Below are 26,182 nucleotides of genomic sequence, written 5' to 3'. Positions count from 1 at the left end.
ACCCAGCTAGTTGGCCAAATTGTTGTATTTTTTCCAAGAGTCTTCCGATCTTCTCTAATGGATTTTCTAAAAAAAACACTACATCATCCGCAAAGGTTCTTAGTTTGTACTCTTGTTTCCCAATTTTTGGGTCTTGTAATTGATCATCTTCTCTAATATTTCTACAGAGCACTTCCAGTACTAATATAAAAAGTAATGGGGAAAGTGGACATCCTTGTCATCCTTTTCTCATATTCAATCTAGGCTGAAAAGCAGCCTCCCGGCTCGGGGGTCGCCCTGCACGCTCGCGCAGGGCATGCTGTAGCTTCTGGGGGCCGTGCAGCCCCTGATCCTCCCAGCCCCCGCCAGCTCTGTAATGGAGCCGGCAGTCGTGTGGGTGGCCAATCCAGCCGCCCAGGGCTGGTGCCCTGCTTCTGTGTGGAGAGAGCGGGCTAAGCCCGTTCTCCCCACGAACCCCCTAGAGGTTCTTCTCACTGATCGTGAGAAGAGCCTCACTGCTTGGTGGTCTTGAGGGCTGAAATAAGCCACATCTTGCCCTGAGGCAGAATGCTGACCACACCTTTCTGCTGAAAAGGGTCACAGTGGTGCTGGACAAAATAATACATTGTTTCCAGTTCAAATTTTGGTGGGGGTGTGCTCTACCAGCACAGTGGGGTGAATAGGTTGAGGAACCTGTGCGGGATGGAGTGAAATGGGCGCATCAGAGCTTATCTCATGTTGTCAGGAAAGACCTTGCGAGTGCCTTGGAATGTTTTAACAAGCATGCCTCCAGTCCTTAGCCAGCCATTAACACTTCTGTTAGAGAGAGATATGAGCCTGTTGCCTCGTATCTTAAGATGAGTTGATCTGATGTGCCAACATAGAGGAGAGCATCTGGCTATTTCTTTAGAAGACTAGTGCTTAATTAACCTGTGTCTACTTCGGCTTCCTCACCTGGATAGCAATCATGGAGGCGAGCAGAGGGATAGTCCTCCTGCAGTCACGAGTTAAACTTGACTAGAGCCACTTTTCCCATGCTACTTGCCAAGTGACATACCCTCATGAGTTAGCTCATGTAAGCCAAATGGTAAGCCCACATTCTCATGAGTTCAGAGAGGCAAAATGGAAACTACAAGCCTGTAGCAACAAACCAGGTGTAGGGGTGCTGCTGGGAGCCCCCAAACAGGCTATCTCGATAACACTTTTCACATGTTCCTTTATTTCTTGATCAGATATATTTCCAAACATAGACCAGTTTCTTCCTTGTGGTAGAAGATGGAGGAATTTGGAGCAAGCAAGAAGCTTGGGACAGTAAAAGCCAGACCACCTTCCCTTATAGGATGCTGGACTAGATGGGCCTTGGGCTGTTCTTATGTTCATCCAGCAGGGCTGTTCTTATGTTCATAATCCATTCTTTTTCATTCCAGATCCTTTGTCCATCCTAAAAGCTCTTAACATACACGAGTTAATAAATGTTAAGTAAGAAGCAGGGGTCTTCTATTTTGTGTAACTGCTACAGAGTGGGTTAAGGCACATTTCTTCTAAGTTTTATTTTGGTTATCTTACTATCCAAAGTGTTCCCATAAAGCTGAGAAGTTGTGAGAAAGTTCCCTCAAAACATGCCCACCAGCACCTGGGAGGTCAATACTTCATAACACCAAGATATTAACTGTGTCAAAATCCTTCCCCTTCAGAAACAGAACAGGAGTACCTGATTGGTGGGGAGCTGCAGAGTTTCAACATTTTCTTCTGCAGAGACTATTAGACAGCAGAAGGGGTGGCTGTCTTGAGAAATTTCCTGCTCTTTTTGATCAAGGCCCCGCTCCATCTAATGAGTTCCATTAGCTCTGCACTGAATCCATGAACATTCTGTCCCATTGACTACATGGAGACAGTTTGGGGAGTTTTTGTCTTCAGATTTTTGTGAAACCAATATATCTGTGGGTCACCCAGAGTCTGCCAGTACCTCCTGCTTGTCCACAGACACTGGTTCTCTGTCCAAGGATCATAATTATTATAACTATTTCAAAAAATAGTATATAAACAAATATTAATTACCTAACCTCTAAAAGTATTGAACTTACAAAAAAAAAAATCCTCACTCCCTAATAGTATTGTTTGTGACCCCTTTGCTCCCTCAACCTACCTGTTCTAGAGTTGCCCCTATGTTTAAAATAGGAACGGTGTCACACTCTGCACCTTCATGTCTGTATATGATTGGATAGCAAAAACAGACAAAAGGGAATGAGTGAAAAGGCTATTTTCCCATCCATCTATATAGATGAGGTAATTGACATGAGGTAGTTAATGCTTGCTGGTGCAGGGATTGACAGTATGTCATGACTTGTACCAGGGCTCAGCTTTAGCAATGACCACTGCCAAGGCTCAACTGCACTATGAAGCTATTCACAGGCATGTGCAAAATTGGGCTAAGGAAGCCCAGCCTGGTTTTGCATGCGCATGTGTACCACCAGGATCGGGCCCAATCCTGTCAGCACCGTGGTGGCAAATCCACCTACAGAGCCTCCCTCTAAAACAAGTGCTCTCCTAACCCCATTTTTTAATCATCTGCCAGCCGTGGCTGGCTGACTGCGAGGCTCCCGGTCGGCTCCAGGGAGGAGAGAGAGGATCCCCATAATGCACCGTGCACTCGTGCATGTGTGCATTATGGAGCTCCAGAGGGGCGGGGTGACACGGGGCAAAGCATCCGGTGACACGGGGCAAAGCACCCCGACCCTCAGAGCAACCAGTAGCAGCCGGTAATCATCTGGGTGGCCAACCCACTTGCCCAGAGGAGAGGACCTGCTCGTCTGCAGGGAGGTAAGCTTCTTAAGGCTTCCTCCCTGCTAACCCTCTTGCCCTTTCACACTACTCATGAGAAAGGTCTCATTAACTTACCCCCAAAGTGGAATGAGAGAGCCCCTAAGCAGAACTACTGTGCATTTTTCTTACATGGAGTAACTGTAGAGATGCCTCACACAACCAGATTGAGAGGGAAAGGTTACCAGATCAGAAAAGGTATACTTAATCCCGCGATTTCTTTTTCTTCAAATGGATCACTGGTGGGTGATGAAACCTGGTTAGGGGTTGCATAGTTGTCAGAACCAGTTTGGGGGATGTAAGGCTATGTTGGAGAGGGGAAAGAGTTGGAAATGATCCAGATTTTATGAACTTCTGTCTCAGTCTAACATTGCACAGGATTGGGTTGTTAGATGTACAAAACCTGCTCCATTCCTAAATAAGTTATTCTTCACCACATCCTATGAAACCATTTGTACTGAAATAGGAATGCAATAGTAGCTCAACCATGGTCTGTCAAATCAATGGATTTGCTCAAAGGCCTGGAAACTGCTGCTGTATACAAGAAGGTCAGGGACCATCACACAACAGATTTTCCTCCTCAGCCACAATCTGGACTGTCTTCTGTGACTCCATTGTGGGCCTCTTCCATGTATCTTAACTTGTATGCATGTTGGAGAGCAGATGTTTGGCCTGTAGCCCACAGACTAAGAGATGCTCCCATTCTCTGCTTACGTATGTGCACAATTTCACAATGAAATGCATTGGCCTTAAAATATGCAAAGAGTAAACTCTTTTTTTCTTTTTTCTGTTGCTTTGGGTAAGCATTCTTCAACCCTGAGTTTGCAGTTCCAAAAAAAAAAAACCACCATGGAAAACTAGAGTTAAACATTGTGTAAATGTTTACCTGATTCATGGCCAGCTAAATTGTTCCATAAGGACCTGATTAAATTTATGCAACTGCATCCCGTGCAGTTTAATTAGTTGTATCACTTTGTGGAAACAAAATAAACAGCCAGCATGGCAGGCTAGGCCATCTCTGACTAATCATAAGGAGAAATCAGGGACCGCCCTGAAGATGTGCAGACTTTGAGTTTTCCTTGCAGAAATAACTATCTTATGTATGATCTGCAGTGATGACTTTGCTGTAAGATCCTTCTCATGTGACAGTCTCCCATAGAATAGTTGTCACTGGCAGGAGTGCTAGTGCAGAACTCCTGCTATTGCAAAGTGCTTGAGGAGTGGGATCTAACTTGTATTGATTTGGCTGTGATTTCGAATGATTTGGCTAAGAGCCCTCGTTTCTTTCATGCCTCCTTCTCATGCACAATACACACATAATGCATAGCAGAAGCTGCTTCCTTAGCATCTCATTTCAAACACACACGCATACATGGTTGCATACATGGTTGCCAACTAGGTACATTTATAGAGGGCATGCAACTATTTGGGGGACCAAATACCTTTTCTTTCCATGTGCTGTGGTGTTTGAAGTGCTGGGGAGCAGCTGGGACATTTTGTTCGATTTGCTCTCATGAGCAGCTTCTCTTTTAGTGAGGCGAGTCTCACGATCAGTGAGACTTGCCTTTAGGGGGCTTGTGGGGAGAGCGGGCTTAGTCCGCTCTCCCTGCAGACGATTGGAAGGGAAGCCCTGGGGGGCCGGATCGGCTGCCCTCACGACTGCCGGCTCTGTCACTGAGCCAGTGAGGGCTGCGGGGATCAGGGGCTGTGCAGCCCCCGGAAGTCCCAGGATGCCCCGCGCGACCATGTGGGGCATCCTGGAGGGCTTGTTTCAGCTTCCCGGCAGGGGTCTTCTCACGTGTCGCCGCGGCACGGAGCCACACCGTGGCAGTACACGATAAAAAAGATGGGGTTAGCAGAGTGCTTGCTCCGCTAACTTTGTCTAAGAGGAGAGGGAGTGAGGAGGGTTTGCTGCCAGGAGCCGCGCAGCAAAAAGCGGGCTAGGCTCCCTTAGCCGGCTTTTTGCTGATTGTGAGAATCTCCTCACTGTCTCTTTCCCCTGTCAGCATCTTCCTGACCATCCATCCAATGGAGAAGCCAGAGTGAAGGTTCTGCTTCAGTGGCAGGTTGCAAAGCCGTGTGAGGCAGGAGCACAGATAGGTGGGCCTGGGAGGTGCAGCTTGCTTCCTTCATGTGGTGGTGGTGGTAGTGCCAAGGAGTTAGCTGACTAACTTTACTCAGTTAGCAACTACCCCTGCTAACTGAGTAAAGGGGCACCTTTTAAAGTGGTGAATCTCTTCTCTTTATCATGGAGACCAACCCCAGCACAGCCTGCCTTCGATGACTGATGCTGGTTTTATCTTCTGTTTCTTTTTGGATTGTGAGTCTTTTGGGGACAGGGGAGCACCTACAAATGTGTGTAGTCGTAGAGAACAGCAAGCAAGTGGGAAACTGTGCATGCACTGCTGGGCCAATATTCAAAGAGGTTGGGTCAGTAGCTAGCTGGCTCCCCTGCCTTGAGCCAAGAGGTGAAGTTGCTGGCCTGGCTGGGGAGAGCAGGCTGGGTGACCTATGGGGCAGAGGACAGAGGACTATCTGTGCGGTAAACCTAAACAGGGGGTGAATTTATGGTTAAGAAGCAGGGGCCTTGCGAACTCTGCACCTAGACAGCAGACTGAGCAGACATACAGTTCACCTGCTCATCAGCTTCATGGTGGTGAGCTGTATTTATTCTCAAATTATCCAATTTTTATTGCATATATAATACCAATAAACATATGCAAATTTTATGCAGAGTGGAGACCTTTTTTGGTGAAAAATGTTCTCTTTCCCCCCCACTTTTTTGGTGATGTATATCAACTTTTTTCACCATCTGGACCTGGCAACCTTAAACACACGCCTTTCAGAGTAATTAAAACATTTCCTAGTCATAAATATGTTTTTCAAGCATATGCTAAAGCACAGAGCAGTGGCGTAACTACTATTAGGCAAGGGGAGGCGGCTGCCTGGGGGCCCCCCACACCTCGAGGGGCCCCCCAGAGGCAAGTCACATGACTGTATATTGTGGTGTGTGTGTGTGCGCGCGCGAGGGGCCCATTTTAAAATTTTGTCTCTGGGCCCACTCCAGCCTTGTTACGCCTCTGGCACAGAGCATTTAGGTTTGCCACCAAATGGCATAAACAGTGGCACTCTCAAGCAGTTTTCTTGAGAACCTTTCTCAAGGTTCAGTGTGGGGCAGAGCAAGTCCCAGGACGTTTTAAAACATAGGGGCAGTTTCACTAAGATCAGTTATTACCAGGCAAACACCACTTGGAGTGACAAATAGGGAGAACAAATAATCAAGCACTCTTCACGTGGGATTCTTTTTGCATAGAGTAGACACTGGGGATAGGTCTGCTTGTGTGGAGTGCCATAATCGAGTAGCCCGAATATTTTATCTGGGCTTTTGCTGTGGTAGAAGGTTGCTAGCGTGTCCTTCTAACTTTGTCCCCTCTGTGTGGCTGCCACAGAGCCGGGTGGCTAGCGTGCTGGGCAGTGGGGAAATCCTAGTACAGTGCTTCTTGCACAGTGCATTGCAGGATTTTTGGAGGCCAGGCTTCTTTTCAGATAGCCATACCGCTCCCAGCAGCGTGGCCTGTGTGAGTGCATGAGTGGCACAGCGGAAGACACCATGAGGATCATCTGGAGAGGGGGAATAGGTGTGTCCTGCCTTCCCACCTCAGACCTCCCCACCCCAGGTTACAAGGTCATGTGAACAACCTTATTGGCTCAAATCCTGACTTCTGGGGTGCGTGCAGCAAAGAAACATACATGCATTGGCTGCATTCCAGAATAAAGCAGTGTGGGTGCTTGCACATGGTGGGCAGGTTTAGCCCATCTTCCCCTCTGAAGTGCTCTGTGACTGCCCCTCCCCAAATAGGGCTGTGTGGCCCTCCAGGACATATTTTGGACACTTCAAAGGGAAGGGGAGATTGGCAAAAATCATATTCCCTCTCCAATCAAGTGCCTGCACTGCTTTACTCTGGAATGCAGCAAATGTGCAAACCCTTCGGGTGCTTCACACAGGTCATATGAAGGGCCTCAAGGAATGTCAGACATTTATTTGTAGGAAACATTGCAGAATATGCACTTACTTCAGATTTTTGAAGGGGAAAGGGATTATAGGATAAGAGCTATTGGAAGCAGCCATAAAATATAATGATTTAAAGCAAAGAGCTGGTATTTGACATTGCCAGTTGTGGATCTGAGATTCCCTGATTGCATCAAGGGGAAAATGTATTTCAGCTGCAGCTTGTTAATCTTTTCATGCACTTCTATTCTTTCCTCTCTTTTCATTAGGCCGTTTTTACTACCTAATACACCCGACCAAGCTGACCTACGATGAAGCAGTGCAAGCCTGCCTCAAAGATGGTGCACAGATTGCTAAAGTAGGCCAAATGTTTGCAGCCTGGAAACTGCTAGGCTATGACCGCTGTGATGCTGGCTGGCTGGCTGATGGCAGCGTCCGGTACCCCATCTCCAAGCCCAGGAAACGCTGCAGTCCTACTGAAGCAGCAGTACGCTTTGTGGGCTTCCCAGATAAAAAGCACAAGCTCTATGGCGTGTACTGTTTCAGGTCATACCAGTGAATGTCCCTAGAGCACAACAACTTCCAATCCATCAAGAACATGTGAAGGATCTTGTTTCAATATGAACTCATGCAAGTTACCAAAACTGTGATAAATCTTTTTTACTTACTGTAAAGAGTCATTTTCATAAAACCAACCCATTCATTTGTTTTGGGGTTGTTGTTTTTTTTTAAGCTATCATTCAATAGATATTTTAAATTAATATAATTTAAAGGAAGCTCTAGGTAAGGATGTAATGTTTGAAATGTAACTGTTTAAGCTACATCATTCCAAGAAAACATAACTTCTCATGAATGGGGCATGCAATAGCTTGATGATTGCTAGGACTAAATTAAGGAATGTAAGGCTACTCAAAACAAGAAACCTTTCCAATGACAAAGTTTACATATTTGTATCATGTTGTAATAGACCAGAAGATTATGGCTGCGACCTGCAGGTCTGAACTACATTGTTATTTTATTAAGAGGCATTCCATGTGGTTTTGCAAACAGTTAAAAACAAAGACATGATGAACACAATTTAAAGTGACAATGTTTTATAATGTCTAAAACATGAGATTTGTTTCACTATTTAAAATCATGTCTTTCAGCAAAAGCTGCTCAATAATCCCATGACATTCCAACAAGCACAGCTAAATCTTCTGAACATCATTCCTGGTTTTATTGTGCAGTAGATATGTGTGTATGGATAAGTAAAGGGTGGACCCTACATTCTTCTTAATACAAACAAAATATGCCTGAGATGCATTGCATTACCTTTGAGTAGCTTTTTCAAGTTATTTTGTTTTTGAAACTCTAAAGGCCATTTTGCTAAGCAGCATTTAGCATCTACTCAGGGCAGTTATATATAAATGAACTGCTGGACAGAACAGAAAATGTATTAAATTTAGCAGCTTGATTTCATGTTAGCTTTTAAATATTATTGTCTTTATAAATGAAACATTACAATATTTAATATTTCTTTCTTAGTTACATATGTGAAAGATAAATATTTGAATGAATCTTGAAACATATAATCCACTCTGGTTTTTAACAAGCCCTCTAATCCCAGGTAGGAAAATTGAAAATATCCCTGTGTTCAGAACCCCTGATGTTCAGTGCCCCATCTACATATGGAGCTTCTGTGTGAGTTTCCCAGTTCATTTTCATTGAGGTGACAGTTCCATGCATGCATCCCATTATGCCTAGTGAGCTATTCCTCTGTTGAAGTGAATAAGGAAGGTGGGCAGAGGAGCTCGGAGTGCACATTGGAGTTCCCATGGCCACAAAGGATCACTCGATCAAGAGAAGCATGGTCAACTGCACCAATGTTCTTAATTGTGCCTCTTTGACTGATCATTACTGGGATTAAGGGACATGTCCCCAAACTGTAGTACCCAACTGTGCAAAGGTCTGTATTAAAAATGTTGCATGTAACATGGTGTTACTGATGGAAAATAAAAGGAGAAATGTATATTATACAGTTTATGGAGATACCTAAAGGACTTGGGCACTGATTCAGCAAACGTTAGTCATGACTCAGTCCCATGGAAACCAATGGAATGAGCTAGTCATGATTAATTTAAGTCTCATTGCTTTCACTAGGACTCAGACATGACTAACTTTTTAGATAGATTGGGGTCACTGACTACTATTTTCCATAGATATGTCAGCTTCACACTTCCTTCAGAAGCATGGTACCTTATTTGCCAAGGGTACGATAAACAGAGCACTGAATTACTACACATGGGAGGGATATGGCCAATTGTTTGTGGTCTTGACTTGACTGCTTTCACTGAAGGTAGTTGGAGAGAATAGTCATACTGAAGCAGAACTGAAAGTACTCTCCACAGTAATGAAGCTACTGGTGGAAACCAGAGTACTGAGCACTTCTGGGCACTTACGTAAATGGTCCCAAGTAATTTTAAATGATTTCTGAATAAAATGAGGAGAAATTGCAATGTTGCGTGCATACATACACACATTTGCATTGATTTAAACCACAGCTCAAAATGGAAATATGAGGTGATTGTGAAATCGCAGAAAGATTACTTTGTGTGCAGTGCTAATCAATGGTGTGTGTATTGGTACACACACTGGTAACATGTAAAGAAAAGGAGAATACCAATGTAACCTGCAGAAAGCAGCTTATGAGGTCTGGAAGAAGTCCAGAAATCAAACATAAAAGCATAGTGGATCACTAGGATGGCAGTATCACTGTGCAAACCGGATCTGGTAATTTGGAGCCCCATAATCTGGACAGTATATGGTGTATTGAGTGGAAGAACATGTAATACACAGGATTAGATTGTTGCTGTATCTTAGTCACTGGAGTTAGTTGCTTCTATTCAGAAATTTTCTCATTTGAAGTTTCTGTAATGTGGCCCAAGATGTTCAGGAAAGGAAGGGAGGAGAAAACAAGATGGAGAAAGGGGAAGGGGAAGGCTGGGGTTAATAGAAAAAGGAGTTAATAATTATTAGAGGTTTCAAATCCTGCACACTGTGTTTTCCTTGTCAGAAACAAACTACAAAAAGAGAAAAGGTGAAGGTTTGGTAGGAAAAGCTCATAATTGGTTAGAGAAATGAGGTTTGAGTGGGAAAGGCCTGTAGGCTAAAGGAAAATGTTTGTCCACTTTAAGCTGTTGTTTCCCTACACTCTGCCTTCAAGCACCCTTTAACGCATGCTACCTGAGAAGAGTGTGCATTTAGCATTTTCAAGCAGCAAATAATTTCAAAAAAAATTCTCCCACACAGCAGGAAGAAAAAAACTATCACAACCAAACAGTGATTGGTGTGGCAAGGGACAGTGAGGAGGCATTTCTTAGGCAGCCCATCTGTTATTACCTATTCTTTTGAAGACAAAAACCATGTAGAACTCTTTCCTTGCTGACTTCAAACAACTCAAGAGGACCAATATTTAAACAAAATAAATTTCACATTTTCCAATGGTTTCCCTATCCAAAAGGGATAGAATGGTATTCTAGACTATGACATAGCTGATGTGCTTTGAGGAATGTGTTTTGTGCAGATATTAATTTGGAAATAAATAAATAAACCTGATCCCTGAAATGTTGGTGGTCCAATTTGAAAAATCTGTTAATGAAGCTAATAAATGTGTGGTATGAGTGTAGCAGATATATATTGCAGTGTGAGAATATTTTTGATGGCCATTAGAATTTATGCTACTGTTCCAAACAACCTCATAATACCAAATATATCTTTAACTGCATTGTCTTATGTTATATTTGTAGTTCTCTCCTCCCTCTAAAAGGAATTTTTGACTTTTTTTGAATTTTTGAAATATTTCCCTATGTCCTAACCCTCAAGGACATATTCCTGAAGGTCTTCTGGAGGGAAGAGAGAGAGGGGCGAAAAAAAATCACTCAGCCCCTCCCCTTCTGTACACATTTTCCTACTTGGCAACATGCTGGGTGGAGCTTCAAGGAAGAGTCTTCCACCAATGAGCTCCTGTTATGCAATTCTAACACTGTGCAGAATGTCAGCCAACATACTCTTTCAATGGCACAGAGGACTTGCAAGGGAAGGGGTTGTCATCCAAATACCTCCCCCTCACATGAGTGCCCATGCTGTGTCAGTCTAGAACTCAGCAGGAGCACTGGTGCTTCATTAGGATGTTGGCCAGTTTTTGTAGACTGTATTTTCCTTGTCTTTGTACAAGGTTTACATTCAAATTTCTCTTTCCAAATTTTACCCCAGATTTGGGGATTTTGAATTGTCATGGATTGGCACTGATAGTTTTTGTCATTCTTTTGATCTGGTTTTCTGGACATTTGACTGCTACTTGGTTACTTCCAACAAACTTCCCATTTGTCCCATTTATTTGTGTTAGTATGATTTTTTTTTCTTTGCAGGTCAGTCAAATTTACAAATATGATTCACAATACATGATATAAGTATTCCTTATATATTTATTAATAGAATTGTGCATCAACGTTAATGCAGTAACTGGAATATATGTATTTAACTGAAGTTATTAGGTGGATTATTTTTGAGCAAAATAAACTTCAGGTAGGAAAAAATCTCCAGGAAATCTGTCGGATGCTTTACTCAAAGCAATACTGATGCAATTAAAATGAAATTTTGCACACTGCACACACAGAGTATCTTCCTTCTAACGCACCTAGGGTCTGAGTCTTTTACAAGTTTAAAGATACGTAAATCACATTGGATGAACTTGTGTGTTTCATTGGAGCCACATCTCTTGGCGCTTAGACACAGATTGACTGACTTAAATTGGGGTGAACCTATGACACCAGCCTGACCTTTTCTAGCATTAATTACACTGCTGTGGTGACCTGCTTTCTCCATGTCTCAGCTGAACAATGTTTTCAAGGACTAGGGATGAGTTTAAATATAACTGCACTGCTAACATAAAATACTGTACGCCACTCATGATCTACCTGTAAGTAACAAAAAAAAATCACATGAATGAAAAGGACTGCATATCTACATACTCCAAAATTAATTACAGGATTCAAAGAAAATCAAAAGACAGGTCGAGTGAATCCAAAACACCACTAATACAATGAAGAATAATGAAATGCAATCTGATAAATCCACCCATCCCTATCTTGTCCAATGTGACAAAATCATTATGACTTTGAAACCAGAGATCATACACACTGCATATACCAACAAGCATTGGCTCACTTACAGTGCGACACACACTGAGTGTGTGTGTGACTCCAAACTGCATCCTTGCTTCTACCTAGCTTGGAGAGTCTTCCTGGGTCCTAAGAATTGTGTCACTGCTGCAGTGACAGTGCTCCAATTATTCCCAACGGGAGCAGCAACACTACAGTGGTGATGCATTTCTTAAGAGTCATGGAAGCTCTCAACAACAGAGAAGCATGAACACTCCTTCAACTCATGGAGCCAGCATACATACCCTGCTCTTCCATGGGTAGTGATCTGTGCTGTATGTGAGCCACAAGCTTTTATTTTATGAATAAAAGGACACAAAATTTATAGACCAGAAAGCACTTTCCAGACATGCAAGACCATACATGGAGAAAATAAAGTTTGCAATGACTTCAATATGATTGGACCAGTTACTGGCAGAGGTAGAGGAATTCAAGCTGTTTCTGCATCGTAACATGCCAATTCGAAAGAAATAATAATAATCCTGCCCATAGCTGTGGCATCTTTCTCCTTAGCATCCACAGTGTGGTTTTGCTGAGACCGTGACACCTAGAGTAAATAATTGTTAGTGGCTAAGTTGTCCACAGGAAATCAGCTGCTAACAAAGTCTGGTAGCAATTGTGGTAACGCTTTAAAGAAAATATGATATTAATATAATCAGCGCTTCTCTCTCTTAGATTTGTGGCTAGGTTTTGTGGCTTTTATTCTCCGTAAGAGGGTTTGAAGACAACTAACAAATCACTTGTTTGAATGCTCTCCCATTCAATGCTTCCCTGTCCATGGAAAGTTGGTATATTAGGAAAAAGGTGTTAGCAAAACCTTCTTTCATACATACTAGTTTACTAACTAGCATGTTTTAGACATGAAGAAGCATTCAAATGTGACCCCCCACCTACATTCTGAAATGGTACAATCCACAGAGAGCTGTTCCATGTGGGCTATTTTTTGTTACGCTCTTAAATAGTCTTCATAAGAACTTTCTTTGTTTAGCTCGCTCCACATAAGCCCAGTTTATGGGATAGGATTATTTTATCTGAACCAACTGAATCTCAATACTGAGATGCAAAACTTTGGATAACACTGGATGGCATCCTGAGGTCATTCACAAAGTCAGGCAGGGAAGGGAAGGCAGGATAGCACCTATCAGTGTTCCTTCTAATTTTTTTTTCATCTGTGTGCAGAATACGTTTTGTCCTGGGCAGCAGTAGCGAGGCAGTGTGTGTGTGTAGGTGCATTCAGAATGGGCCCTTCCTGATTCAGCCTGAGCAGGATCTAAAATTAACTGAGCACACATAAAACAACTTGTTTGTGCATGCACATGTGAACGCCTTTGAGGGAACACTGGTACTTACCTTCCTCCCAGATGATCTCTTCTGGCTGTGCAGCTCACTCACCAACATGAGCAGCTCATGTTGGGAGCCATGCAGCCCTCTGGAGGCCGGGAAAATGCAGCCTGGCCTTCAGAAATCTCTAAATTCACCATGGGAGTAGTGTGGTACATTGAAGGATTCTCCTTCGGCCGGGCACTCTAGGTGCCCGCCCAGTTCCGTGTCCGCTTGGACTGCAGGTAGCCTGAGCCAACACATGACTGGGGTCCAGTGTTCACTCTAATGGAATCCCAGATGTTTTTGACAACTCCCATAATTCGCAGCCAAAGGCCATTGCAGCTGGGGATGCTGGGAGTTGTAGTCAACAACATCTGGAATTCCCTGTTAGAAGGAAGGCTGCTGGGGACTTGAGGGGGAAGGGTGTAAGTACAGAAAGTAGAATATAAAGAAAACAAACACAAAGTAAGCAGAAATAGTTATTCTATACAGCTACTCATATGAATAATGTGTATGCTTTACAATATTGCCAGGACTTACAGAGCATTCTTCTATGAGGAAATGATGCTTGGATAATATCTGAAGGGAGTGCTGACGAACTGGTTTATGTCTGTGCTACTGGAAGGGAGAGAAAAAGAAACAACTCTATGTCATAATAAGAATGAATGCGCAGTCATTTCCTTGTATTTCACAATGTATCTGGATTTTAATGTCCCTGAATGGGGGATTTTCTTTTCAATAAGAAAACCTCCCGCCCGCCCCTGTGGGCAAATAGCATTTTAAATGGCAAATAAATTGTCATCTGTGTCACTTTTTCTTCAGGAGGGTTTATGACTGAGGTAAGGTATAGAAATTAATATATTCTCAAGGCTAGTGCCCAGAAAACTATTAAAAGATTTAAAAGGGATCAATACATTACATGTTTGGAGCCAAGAGCTCAACAAACAGTACCTGATGTAAGCATTGGACAGGGAGTTCTGAGGGGTTGTGGGGCCTGCGACATTATCTGCCCCCCTAATTCTTCCTTACTTTCTCCTGTTGCTGCAACACGGCTGACACTGGCACCTACAACTCACTCTCGAATTGGCTGGAGCCAAAATAAGAGAAGTCAGGCATCACATTGCAGATGGAAGGCAACAACTCTATAGTTTATTAAAATAATGCCTGTGTCACCATTCCTGTGCTCGAGGCAGTGCACAGAGATGTGAAATACCATAAAAACAATGGCTAACATGTCCCACAGCATAGCAAAGAACTGTTCACGCTGCTGCAAGGCTCAAACACTTGCAGTGATAGCGCTGCACAAGAGGCCAGTCTCAGAATTGTTCACCTCTCACGTGATGGTGCATTGTGCACTATGAAAGTAGTGTGCCCAATGAAAGTAGTGCACACAACATGTGACCATATAAGAGGGCAATAGTTCTGGCACTGCCCTCTTGCACAGCACCATCATTGTGTGTCTTAGAGCCCCGCAGTAGCATGGATGGTTCTGCAAAAGCTGTTACATTGGAAGACACACACATCCATACAAATAAAACGAACAAGCCAAAATACAAAAACAGGGCGACAGCCATGGCAAAAAAGTGAGACAGCTGAGCCTTTATCCTCATGTTGACCCTCTCCCACTTCTCCCAGACCCAAGCAAATATCAGAACATATCCTGTGCTAGAACACAGTTCACAAAGGTGGCAATGATCTCAAAAGGAGAGGCACCCCTAGAGGCGGGCACTTCAGAGGACATGGCAAGGCTGGCATTTCAGGCTAGATCCATTCCCTGGAGAATTAGGCTCACCTCATTCTTCATTGATGAATTGGATTAGTTATTAGAAATAATTGACTCCAATTTTATGGTAAACTTTTTAGTTGTCATTTTTTTCCAGTGAAGAAAAAGAACATTCCATATTCATCAGTTGTTACAAGGGGGAAATGCTGTCAAGAGCAGATTTAACAGATAAAAAATAACCAAAAAGTCCCATGACTGACATCCATGACTGATGTTGCACTAGTGCAAACACGCTGCAATACTGCAAGGATGTTGTCCAACTGTGTATGTTGTCCACCTTTGTCCAACTGTTGCTGAACTACAATTCCCATCATGCCTAGCCACAATAATTTGTGGCTGAGGATGATGGAAGTTGTAGTTCAGCAACAGGTGGAGGGCCAAATTTGTCCACCCCTGCACTAGTTAGTTCTGCTAAGTTGGGAGTTTCCATTTGAGACAAGTGTTGCACTTGTGCTCGCAATGTGTTTGTGCTATATGTTACACAACCTATGGTGAACATCATGCTGGAAATCCTCCTTCCCAGCCCATACATGTTGCAGGGAGTGACACTTGCAGAAGCACACTGGGAGTGCAAGCGATTGTGCAACTTTGTGAAGCTTCGTAGCCTTCTTGTATGTGCGCAATCATGTTTGCTGCACTAGTGCAATTAGTCTAGATGTCAGCTCATAGGCTGGATATTTCCAAATGCAATATTATTTAATCTAACTCCAAAATTTTAAATGGAGAAAGACGAAAATAAATAGGTCATTCACACAACTGAAAACTGGGTAGGACATGTCCTACCCAGGTTTGGGAGCTGTGCATGCTTCCAATTTTAGGTTGTGTGGGAGCAAACAACTAGGTAGGAGGAGGGAGAAGTGATTGTGTGGAAGTAGGAAGGAAAGTTGGATGGGAGAACTTTTCCTCCTACCTTGGCCAAATGCCAGGTATGGAAGCTGGCTGGGTAGGACAACGCTGTCTTCTCCAGGTTTTCCTCCTACCTTGATTCCACACAGCAGGGGCATAGCAAGGTTGGAGTGGGCCCAGAGACAAGATTTTAAAATGCAACCCCCCCCCCCCCACTGAAGCTCAGCTCATGAAGGAAAGAAATCTTAAATGAGGCTGGTGGTAAAAAAACGTACAGAAAAATTAATATCTATCTATCTATCTATCTATCTATCTATCTATCTATCTATCCATCCATCCATCCTATGTGCCACAATAGAACATCATACTAAATTATTTTTAAAAGGTTTTGTAAATTGTGGATGATGCAAGTCATTTAATGGTACTAGAGAAAGACAAGCTGTTCTGGTAGCTCCAGGTCTTTACACTCACATCAATTTTGGAGGATGAATACAACTGAAGGAAGCCCAGGCTGGTGCATTGCTGGGGAAGTCAGTCATGTGACTTGCCTCTGGGGGCCCCCCAAGGCAATGGGCCCCCAGACAACTGTCTTCCCTTGCCTATTACGCAGTCACTTTCCCCTCCTCCTAGTTGTTTGCTCCCACCTAGTTGTTTGCTCCTAGTTGTTTGCTCCCACACCGCTGAAAATTGGGAGCTTACACAGCTCCCAAACCTGGGAAGGACACTTGTCCTACACAGTTTTCTATTGTAGGAATGACCTCTGTGTTTGAAAAATTAATAATAAGCACAATATTGTACTCAAAAGACTTTGTATCAAAGTGTTATAACTTACTGATTACAATAAAGTGGAATCAGAAGAAATCTAGATAGCAACATAGGAAGCTGACGTATACTGGGTCAGACCATTGGTTTATCTTGCTCAGTATTGTGTACACAGATTGGCAGTGGGTTCTCCAAGGTTGCAGGCAGGAACAAGGGTGTATCTAGGGTGTATCTTGAAGAGGGGCGCCATATTTAAAATTTAAAAAAATGGCCGCCAAAAAGAAAATGGCCACTGTGTATGCTCAAATGGCCTCTGTGAGGCCCTAGGCCATGCCAGGCCTCACAGAGGCCATTTGAGCATGCACAGTGGCCATTTTCTTTTCAGTGGCCATATATATATATATATATATATATATATATATATATATATATATATTTAAAAATGGCCACCGCACATGCTCAAATGGTCCCTGTGAGGCCCTAGAGGCCAGCAGGGGAGAGGAAAACTTTGCAGGACCCCCCCACCATTGCCTTTCGGAAGACCCCTGAAGGGGCTACAGGTAAAAGATTTCTTTTTTAAAATTGGCATTATGTACAGAGAATCAGGGCTTGTGAATACTGAGCTGAAGCTTATGAGCTAGGATTGTATTCATTTGCTCTTACTTTGCTTCTTGTGATAAGTGTGTTAAATGTGATGTCTTAATCATATGGCTATTAATGGTGAATTTGTCTTTGAATCAGTGTGAAATCCTTAGTATTAAGGTCCACGGGGAGTTTCTTGCTCTCTTTCTCTAATTTTAACTGTCTTTCTGAAATACTAGAATATATTCCAAGCAGTGACACAGTTTACTCTGCATATCCTTTAATTATTTTCAGAGTATCTGGGAAAAGTCAAATTCTCCATTTATTTTTAAAATTTATGTAATAGTGATGCTACAATGCATAGTAGAGAACTAGACAGGCACTTCTGTTTCGTTTTCCAAGTACACCTCCACATAGTATTTGGGTATTTCATGAGCCCCAGCATACTAAAATTTGTAGTTTTCCAGCATTTTTTGGTCTGGCTATGTCCACTGCTAAATAGTTTTTAAAAATATTAAAAGATTAATGAGCTTGACTTGTATTTTTGAGCTGATATTATGGCAAAGTTATCTGAAAGACGGGTGTCATATGTTTGGACAGGGGGCGCAATTTCAGTGCTTGCCCTAGGCACTATTTTCCCTAGATATGCCGCTGGGCAGGAATCTCTCTCAGCCCTATCTTGGAGATGCCAGGGAGGGAACTTGGAACCTAGATGGTCTTCCCAGAGCGGCTCCATCCCCTAAGGGGAATATCTTACAGTGCTCACACATTTAGTCTCCCATTCATATGCAACCAGGGTGGACCCTGCTTAGCTAAGGGACAAGTCATGCTTGCTACCACAAAACCACCTCTCCTCCTATAAGATGTGTAAGAAACCAGGGGAAAGATTTGGGTGACTCTTTAGTTGGTTCATATTGGTCTCAAATTTGATAAAAGAGCCCCTTAAAATCAACTTTATTTATTTGTTTGTTTATTCGATTTCTAGACTGCCCTTACAGAATAGCTCACTTTAATAAACAAATGTTAAGCATTGTTTATATTTTGTGAGCTTGTGTTTACTAACCCAAGTTTTATTTTCCCTATCTAACATGCCCTCCTACTATGACAAGTTCTTGATTGAATCCAGCACTGAAATGCCATAATATACTGCTGCAAATCTGATTCGCTGACATTCAGACTCATAGTGGCTCCTGTTAATTGAGCCATTTTTCACTTTTGTTATACACAGCAATCTACCAATAAAAAGATTCATTGTCAAGAATGCAAAAGGTAAATTATATCAGGAGAGGCTGCTTGGTTCAAATATTGGTTCTTGAGGATTTGATAGTTTATTTGTTTATAGTCAACTGTACATACAGGAACCAAGCAAGCAAGGCATTCAACAATTCCTTGCACATGATGAATTTTATTCTACAGCAAGATCTGAAATCGGAGATTTATTACGGCTCTTAAGCTAACACAGAAAGGAAACTGCCTCAGATACCACACGGAAAGCTGCCTATCCATGCTATGGGCATCCTTGCTGCTTCCAAGCCCCTTTAAACCCTGCCAGTGCGGCTTCTGAAGGCAGGGAGGCACCAAGGCTACTAAGAAGTGCAACCTCACACACTCCTCCTCATTGGGACTAATGAGGCTAGCAGCAGATGAGTGATCACACTCCTTAGTAGTCACAAAGCCTTCCCCGCCTTTGCGAGCCACAAGAGAGGAGTTTAAAGGAACCCGGAAGTCGCAAGCACACTTGTTGCTTAGACAGGTAGTTTGTTCTGCAGCCATTATTCTGAAATGGCTGTGACCCCTGTAATCTGCTGCTGCTGGAAGAAAGGCAGTGGATGTGCATTGTTCCCTTCTACGTACGTTTCTCTCTCCCTGGTGTGTGTGTGTGTGTAGAATATAAGAAAGGCAGGTTACTCACCTGTAACTTTAGTTCTTCGAGTGGTCTTCTGTGCATTCACACGAGGGATTTGCACCTGCGCCGAGCCACCAACCGGAAACTTCAAAGCTTTACCATATAAGGAAAAAAGAGCGGGAAACAGCAGCCCCCCTTGACAGGCAACGTACCTCACACCATCAGTCCAGAGATCGCCGCAGCTGTGCAACCAATCATAGTGACACGCTAGCTGGAGCGGGGAGGACCGGTGGGCCATGTGAATGCGCAGGAGACCACTCGGAGAACTAAAGTTACAGGTGAGTAAACTGCCTTTCTTCTTTGTGGTCTCTGTGCATCACACGAGGGATAATAGCAAGCTAGATAACAACGGAAGGTGGGTGCAGCTACAAGAGGGACGGTAAACCATACCAGAAGGCTCTGAAGCAAAAAGGGAACAAAGAGGTCCCAAACAGGTTTCAAAGTTTTAACGTTTTCCACAGGTAAGTCAGAGAAGCTGGCCGGAGGTGCAACAGCTTCGGCGGTCGAAGAAAGACTGACAGTGTGAGGGACGTTGCGTGTCAAGGGGGGCTGCGGTTTCCCATTCTTTTTTTCCTTATATGGTACAGCTTTGAAGTTTCCAGTTGGTGGCTCCGCGCAGGTGCAAATCCCTTGTGTGATGCACAGAGATCACGAAGAATAAACCACAGTTCAGCTCAGCAGCGTCAAAGACTGAATGGGACAAGGAGTTTGAACTGTTACAGATCTAGCCCTATTGATACACTAAGGGTATTCACACACCAGCCTAACCCAGGCTTGGGCAGGCCAGTGACGTGCCAGGAGTGAGGTCACTCCCGGTGCTGCACCTGCACCAAGCCCCACTTTCAAACCCAGCATTTAGCTGGGGTTAAGCAAACTGTGGTTCACTTAACCTCAGCCGGCGGTCTTCTGGGCAATCACCACTATGTTAAACTACTTCCCCCTGGCCCGCCGCCATTTCCAGTGAGCTAAGAGGAAGGAGTGGCCACACTGAGTGCAGTGGATGTTCTAACTAGATTCATGCCCTGGAGCACCCTGGGATGTGGGGGGTGGGGTTCCTGCCTCCCTCCACTGCACCACTGCTCGTGTGGGCACTGGGCACGTGGTGTGGCAGAGGGGAAGATGGCAGCCCCTGCTAACTAAGCAAAGAGACACCTGTTAAAGTGGTGTTTATCTTATATTTAGCACGGGGAGAGCAACTGGCCCTATCCAACCCCAGCACAGCATCCCTCCAGTGACTGTCGCTGGTGTTTACCTTATGGTTTTTTTTAGATTGTGAGACCTTTGGGGTCAGGGGACCATTTTATTTATGTGTTTGCTTTTTCTATGCAAACCGCATGGAGAACTTTGGTTGAAGAGCAGTATATAAATATCTGTAGTAGTAGTAGTAGCCGCTCATCTGTCAGAGAAGGCAGGAGAGCTTCAGCCTCCCCCCACAGCCCATCCACCTTCCCCAGCAAGATTGTGCACATGACCTCATTTTGTTCAATGCATGTACAGTCTACAGTGCACAGATCTGTATTCACCCATTATGTTCAGCTGAAGGGCACTGTGCCTGTGGATGATGGGAATTGCAGTCCCTGGGAACACAAGTTCAAGACCCCTTTGGTAGTACACCTCCTACCAGTGCCCTGCATTTGTAGGGGCCTGTACCCAGGTTCATGTTCAAAATGCCCACATATTCAGTAATTCACACAAAAACATGTACACTCATGCAGACACCTGTACACATATACTAGATTTAGTATACTGGGTTTTATGTCTTTTTAAAAAAAAAAAAATTGTACACCACCCAGAGCCTCTGGATGGGGTGGTTTATATATATAGTAAGTAAGTAAACAAACAAACAAACAAACAAACGTAATGTCTGACTCGGGTCTTGTGGTAGCAAGCATGACTTGTCCCCTTAGATAAGCAGGGTCCGCCCTGCTTGCATATGAATGGGAGACTACATGTGTGAGCACTGTAAGATATTTCCCTATGGGGAGGGAGCCGCTCTCGGAAGAGCAGAAGGTTCAAAGTTTGCTTCTCCAAGATAGGGCTGAGAGAGACTCCTGCCTGTAACCTTGGAGAAGCCACTGCCAGTCTGTGAAGACAATACTGAGCTGGATAGACCAGTGGTCTGACTCAGTATATGGCAGCTTCCTATGTTCCTATGTATAGCGATAGAAGGACAGACAAAGACTGAATGGCGAAGGTGAGACTGTGCAAGCTAAGCTCAGAAACACCATGGGACACAGAGCCATTCACCAGGAATGTGATGTGATTCCTTGCTGGCATAGAAGTGAACATAGAACTGAACAGCAAGATCCCTTGCTGACATAGAACTGAACATGTGACTTACTTCCACCTAATGCTCGACTTGTACATTTGTAAATTAATAAACCAAATAGGACAATGACACCATAAGCCTCCATTGAGTCTCTCTGCAAAGAAACCAGAATATGAATAACTCGTGTACCCATGGAATTTCTATCTGCTTGGGGAAGTGGGCAACATGTGTAACATTATACAACAAATCTGGGGCCTCTATGAATCTTGTTTTTCCTACCTACAACATTTCCAATTTTCCGTGCACATTTACCAGATCTTCAGTTACCCATGTCATTTCCATCAAATGGAAGTTTGAATCCTGCAGGAAAGCATCAAGCAAAAATAGCAGCCCAAGAGACCTCAGAAGCATCTGAATAACCTCATTCACTGCTTTGAACAGCACCCTTGGGGCGACTCCAATCAAGAATGGTGCAGTATAGATCCATTCAATAAATAAATAAATCCTACCCAAAAAGAAGATGAGTAATGAGGCAAAACTTGGAGACACCATCAATATTAAAAAGAACATCCTGAACACAGGTCTAACAGGCAGGCAGTTCCAAGATCTTGGCACCAGGCCCAGCCACACAGAGTCATTGATAATTGATGGTCTCCATTATTGATGAAACACATACTCTCTTGTTAGACTTTCCTAGCATTAAAAGGCAAAGGTGTAACTTTTAGGTCATGGAACAAGACACCGTTTTCCATCTGGGATGTAAGGACCTGGGATTGACACACTGCAACAGGCACATTGTGACCTGGAATTTCAAACATCTGGTTCTACCTATTCCATTTTCTTAAATTGCCATCTATCTGTCTATCTCAGGGCTGCTCAACTTCGGCCCTCCTGCAGATGTTGGCCTACAATTCCCATTATCTCTGGCTATTGGCCACTGTGGCTGGGGATTATGGGAGCTGTAGTCCAAAAACAGCTGGGGGGCCTAAGTTGAGCAGGCCTGGTCTATCTAATGCTTAGGTGGAACACTTAGGTGGTACACTTACCACACTTCAGTGGTATACTTAGTGGTACCCTATCTATCTCATGCTTAGGTGGTATGTGGCACATCTCACGAGAGTTTGAAGTCCCCTCTTGTGAGACTTTATTTCGAGCTGAGAGGAGGAGAGGAGGAACGGCCGGGGGTGGGGTGTAATGTCAAGGGAGGTGTTCCTGGCCTGCCAGGGCAGGGGGCCAGATTGGCTGGTGGGGAGTTAATGTCAGGGAAGGTGGTCCTGTGCTTAGAGGATCAGGCCAACATGGAGCCCATAAGCGGCCGATCAATCAGCGCTGCCACTGCCGCTGATGCTCAGGGGGGAGGGGCAGTAGCAGGGCTCGGGTGAGGGTGGGGAGGTCTCTGGGTGCATGAATCGGGGGGGGGGGCAGTGGTTAGCCAGAGCGGGGGAAGCCAAGGAAAGGGAAAGAGGCAGGGAGAACTAGCATGCAAATATAGTTAGTCCATATTTATCTCTGTAGCAAATATTTGTACTACATTTGTCAACATGTCCTGGTCATCTAAACAGTGCAACAGAACCCCCATCATACAAAACACCTACTTACCAATGTTGATTGTGCATTGGCCATGTAGTAGTCATGTTCCAGCCATCTAGACTCAACTTTTGGTACATTTTGCATGGATCCCAATAAAAGGTTTCCCCAATATTTCTCAGAGTGTGAGATTCCTCTGTAGGACAGACAAGACAAGACTGGAATCACCTCCCCCTGCTGGCTGAAGCTTCTGTTACCCACAAAGAAAAAACTTATGGACGTTACTGTAGAATCCAGAGGAAAAGGATGTGGTATGCAAGGACAAGACAGTGGAGTTGAATCAGGAATATTAACAGTTTAATGAAATAAATATTCTGTACAGAGAGGCAAGTGTGTCTGCCTTCAGTGCTCTTGCTGGATGTTTCTTAGCTCCGCCTCTACTCCAGGACTGGAATACAAGTAACCAGTGTTCCCTCTAATTTTTAGAACCAGTGAGCAGAAAAGGTTTTGTCCTGGGTGGCAGCATCGCACATAACTCTCTCTCACTTACTCTCACATAACTCTCTCTCACTTATACACACACACACACACACACACACACACACACACACACACACACACACGTTACTGACTATTGCATAATGCACAAAACTTTTTTTTTTTGCATGTTGGGAAGTAGGATACATTTAGAATGCTTCTTCCTGACATTTAGTTTTCAATGTGCAAAGTAAGTGGGCTCATCATACATTCAGTCATGTGAGCTGGCAGAAGTTGATAATTTCAGGTTTACCATCCCAATGAGATCTAGACTTGAGATATTAAGATATTTAGAAAATGAATATTCAGGTATTCTCTTAAAAAGTTTAAGCTTCAGTTTTATTTTATTGGAACTCAGGGTTCTGAATTTTGTTGAGCCACATGCATGTTAGCTGGTATCAAAAGTGAGTGTTGCCCTGTTCTCAACATATCCAAATGGGTGTGGAGAGGGTGTGTTCAGTTGAATGTTCTCATGGTGCATACATTGTATGGCTGGAGGATTTTCACACATGGCTTTATGCCTCGGGGTATCGGAAGAGCGAATCTGCTTCGCAGCAGATTCGCAATATGTTTACTTTGAGGGATTAGTTTGACAGTTCACACAGCTATCAGACCCTCCATGCACTCCCTGGCAGATCCTTTTCCTGTGTGTTCACACCTACCTGGTCCGGGTCTTCCCTCCAACACAGAGGAAGAGGCGAGAGAGCTTCTTTTTAAATAATTAAGAGCAAGAACCAGTTATCAAACAGCTAGATCAAACAGCAGGATGCTTAATAGGGATGTGCAAAAAATTTCGGGCACAGAACGATCTGTGCCTGAAATGAACAATTTCAGGTGATTCGGGGCCGAACCGAATCACCCCCGATGCCCTCCGAATTTTTTCGGGCACGAGCCGAATCACCCGAATTTCGGGCACAAAAAATTCGGGTGATTCGGTTCATGGTTGATTTTTGGCGATTTTTTAAAGTTTTAGTGACTTTGGGGCAGTTCGGGGGTATAGCATGGGATTTGGGCAAAAGGAGTGCGGTGCGGTGGTAGTGCCTAATGGGTGCAGGCTACCACCCCAATTTCAGGGGGATTGGGCAAAGGGCTGATTTTTGGTAAATTTCTGAAAATTTCATGTCTTTGGGGCAGATTGGGGCATATTGGGGCAGAAAGTGGGGGCTGGGGCAGAATAGTGGGGTGGGGTGGTATTGCCTAATGGGTGCAGGCTACCACCCCAATTTCAGGGGGTTTGGACAAAGGGGTGATTTTTTGAGAATTTTTGAAGTTTTGGTGACTTTGGGGCAGTTTGGGGGCAGAAAGTGGATCTGCCCCAAAATAGTGGGGTGGAGTGGTAGTGCCTCATGGGTGGAGGCTACCACACCAATTTCAGGGGGATTGGGCAGAGGGCTGATTTTTTGAGAATTTTTGAAGTTTGGGTGTCTTTGGGGCAGATTGGGGGCAGAAAGTGGATCTGCCCCAAAGGAGTGGGGTGGGCTGGTAGATAGTGCCTGATGGCTGGAGGCTACCACCCATCCCCAATTTAAGAGTGATTGGGCAGAGGGGTGAATTATGGTGAATTTATTTGTATGAGGTTTGTCTTCATAAGGTGAAGTGTGCTAAATTGATTACTTCCTCATATTATTCATAGTAAAGGAAAGTGTGAAAAAGTGAAAGTGGGGTCATGAGAGTTGTTTAATTGAAAAACAATCTCATTTGCTATGATAGAATGAGAATTCACACCTTAGAAGTTTTTTCTGAGGTGTGAATTCTCATTCTATCATAGCAAATGAGATTTTTTTCAATTAAACAACTCTCATGACCCCACTTTCACTTTTTCACACTTTCCTTTACTATGAATAATATGAGGAAGTAATCAATTTAGCACACTTCACCTTATGAAGACAAACCTCATACAAATAAATTCACCATAATTCACCCCTCTGCCCAATCACTCTTAAATTGGGGATGGGTGGTAGCCTCCAGCCATCAGGCACTATCTACCAGCCCACCCCACTCCTTTGGGGCAGATCCACTTTCTGCCCCCAATCTGCCCCAAAGACACCCAAACTTCAAAAATTCTCAAAAAATCAGCCCTCTGCCCAATCCCCCTGAAATTGGTATGGTAGCCTCCACCCATGAGGCACTACCACCCCACCCCACTATTTTGGGGCAGATCCACTTTCTGCCCCCAAACTGCCCCAAAGTCACCAAAACTTCAAAAATTCTCAAAAAATCACCCCTTTGTCCAAACCCCCTGAAATTGGGGTGGTAGCCTGCACCCATTAGGAACTACAACCCCACCCCACTATTCTGCCCCAGCCCCCACTTTATGCCCCAATATGCCCCAATCTGCCCCAAAGACATGAAATTTTCAGAAATTTACCAAAAATCAGCCCTTTGCCCAATCCCCCTGAAATTGGGGTGGTAGCCTGCACCCATTAGGCACTACCACCCCACCCCACTCCTTTTGCCCAAATCCCATGCTATGCCCCCGAACTGCCCCAAAGTCACTAAAACTTTAAAAATTCACAAAAAATCAGGACTTTGCCCAATCCCCCTGAAATTGGGGTGGTAGACTCTACCCATTGGGCACTACCACCCCACCCCAAAATTTTGCCCCTGGGCCCCTTTTTACCCCCCCGAATCGATTCGG

The 26,182-nt window shown here is 44.0% G+C and overlaps 1 protein-coding gene across 3 annotated transcripts in view; it reads left to right on the top strand.

Annotated features, from left to right (window-relative positions):
* Positions 1–11,458, top strand: part of HAPLN1 (hyaluronan and proteoglycan link protein 1) — a 111,905-nt gene extending 100,447 nt beyond the window's left edge. For all 3 annotated transcript variants that reach the window (XM_053300741.1, XM_053300742.1, XM_053300740.1), the window contains exon 5: positions 7,078–11,458. In XM_053300741.1, the coding sequence (XP_053156716.1) occupies positions 7,078–7,367 (290 nt within the window). In that variant the 3' untranslated portion in view covers positions 7,368–11,458. The remainder of the gene's footprint in view (positions 1–7,077) is intronic.
* The last annotated feature ends 14,724 nt before the right edge of the window (positions 11,459–26,182 follow it).

Source organism: Hemicordylus capensis, chromosome 2 (assembly GCF_027244095.1).
Source record: "Hemicordylus capensis ecotype Gifberg chromosome 2, rHemCap1.1.pri, whole genome shotgun sequence".
NCBI classification, from domain to species: Eukaryota; Metazoa; Chordata; class Lepidosauria; order Squamata; family Cordylidae; genus Hemicordylus; species Hemicordylus capensis.
Note: the sequence above shows the minus strand (reverse complement) of the source record. Positions and strands in the feature narration are given on the sequence as shown.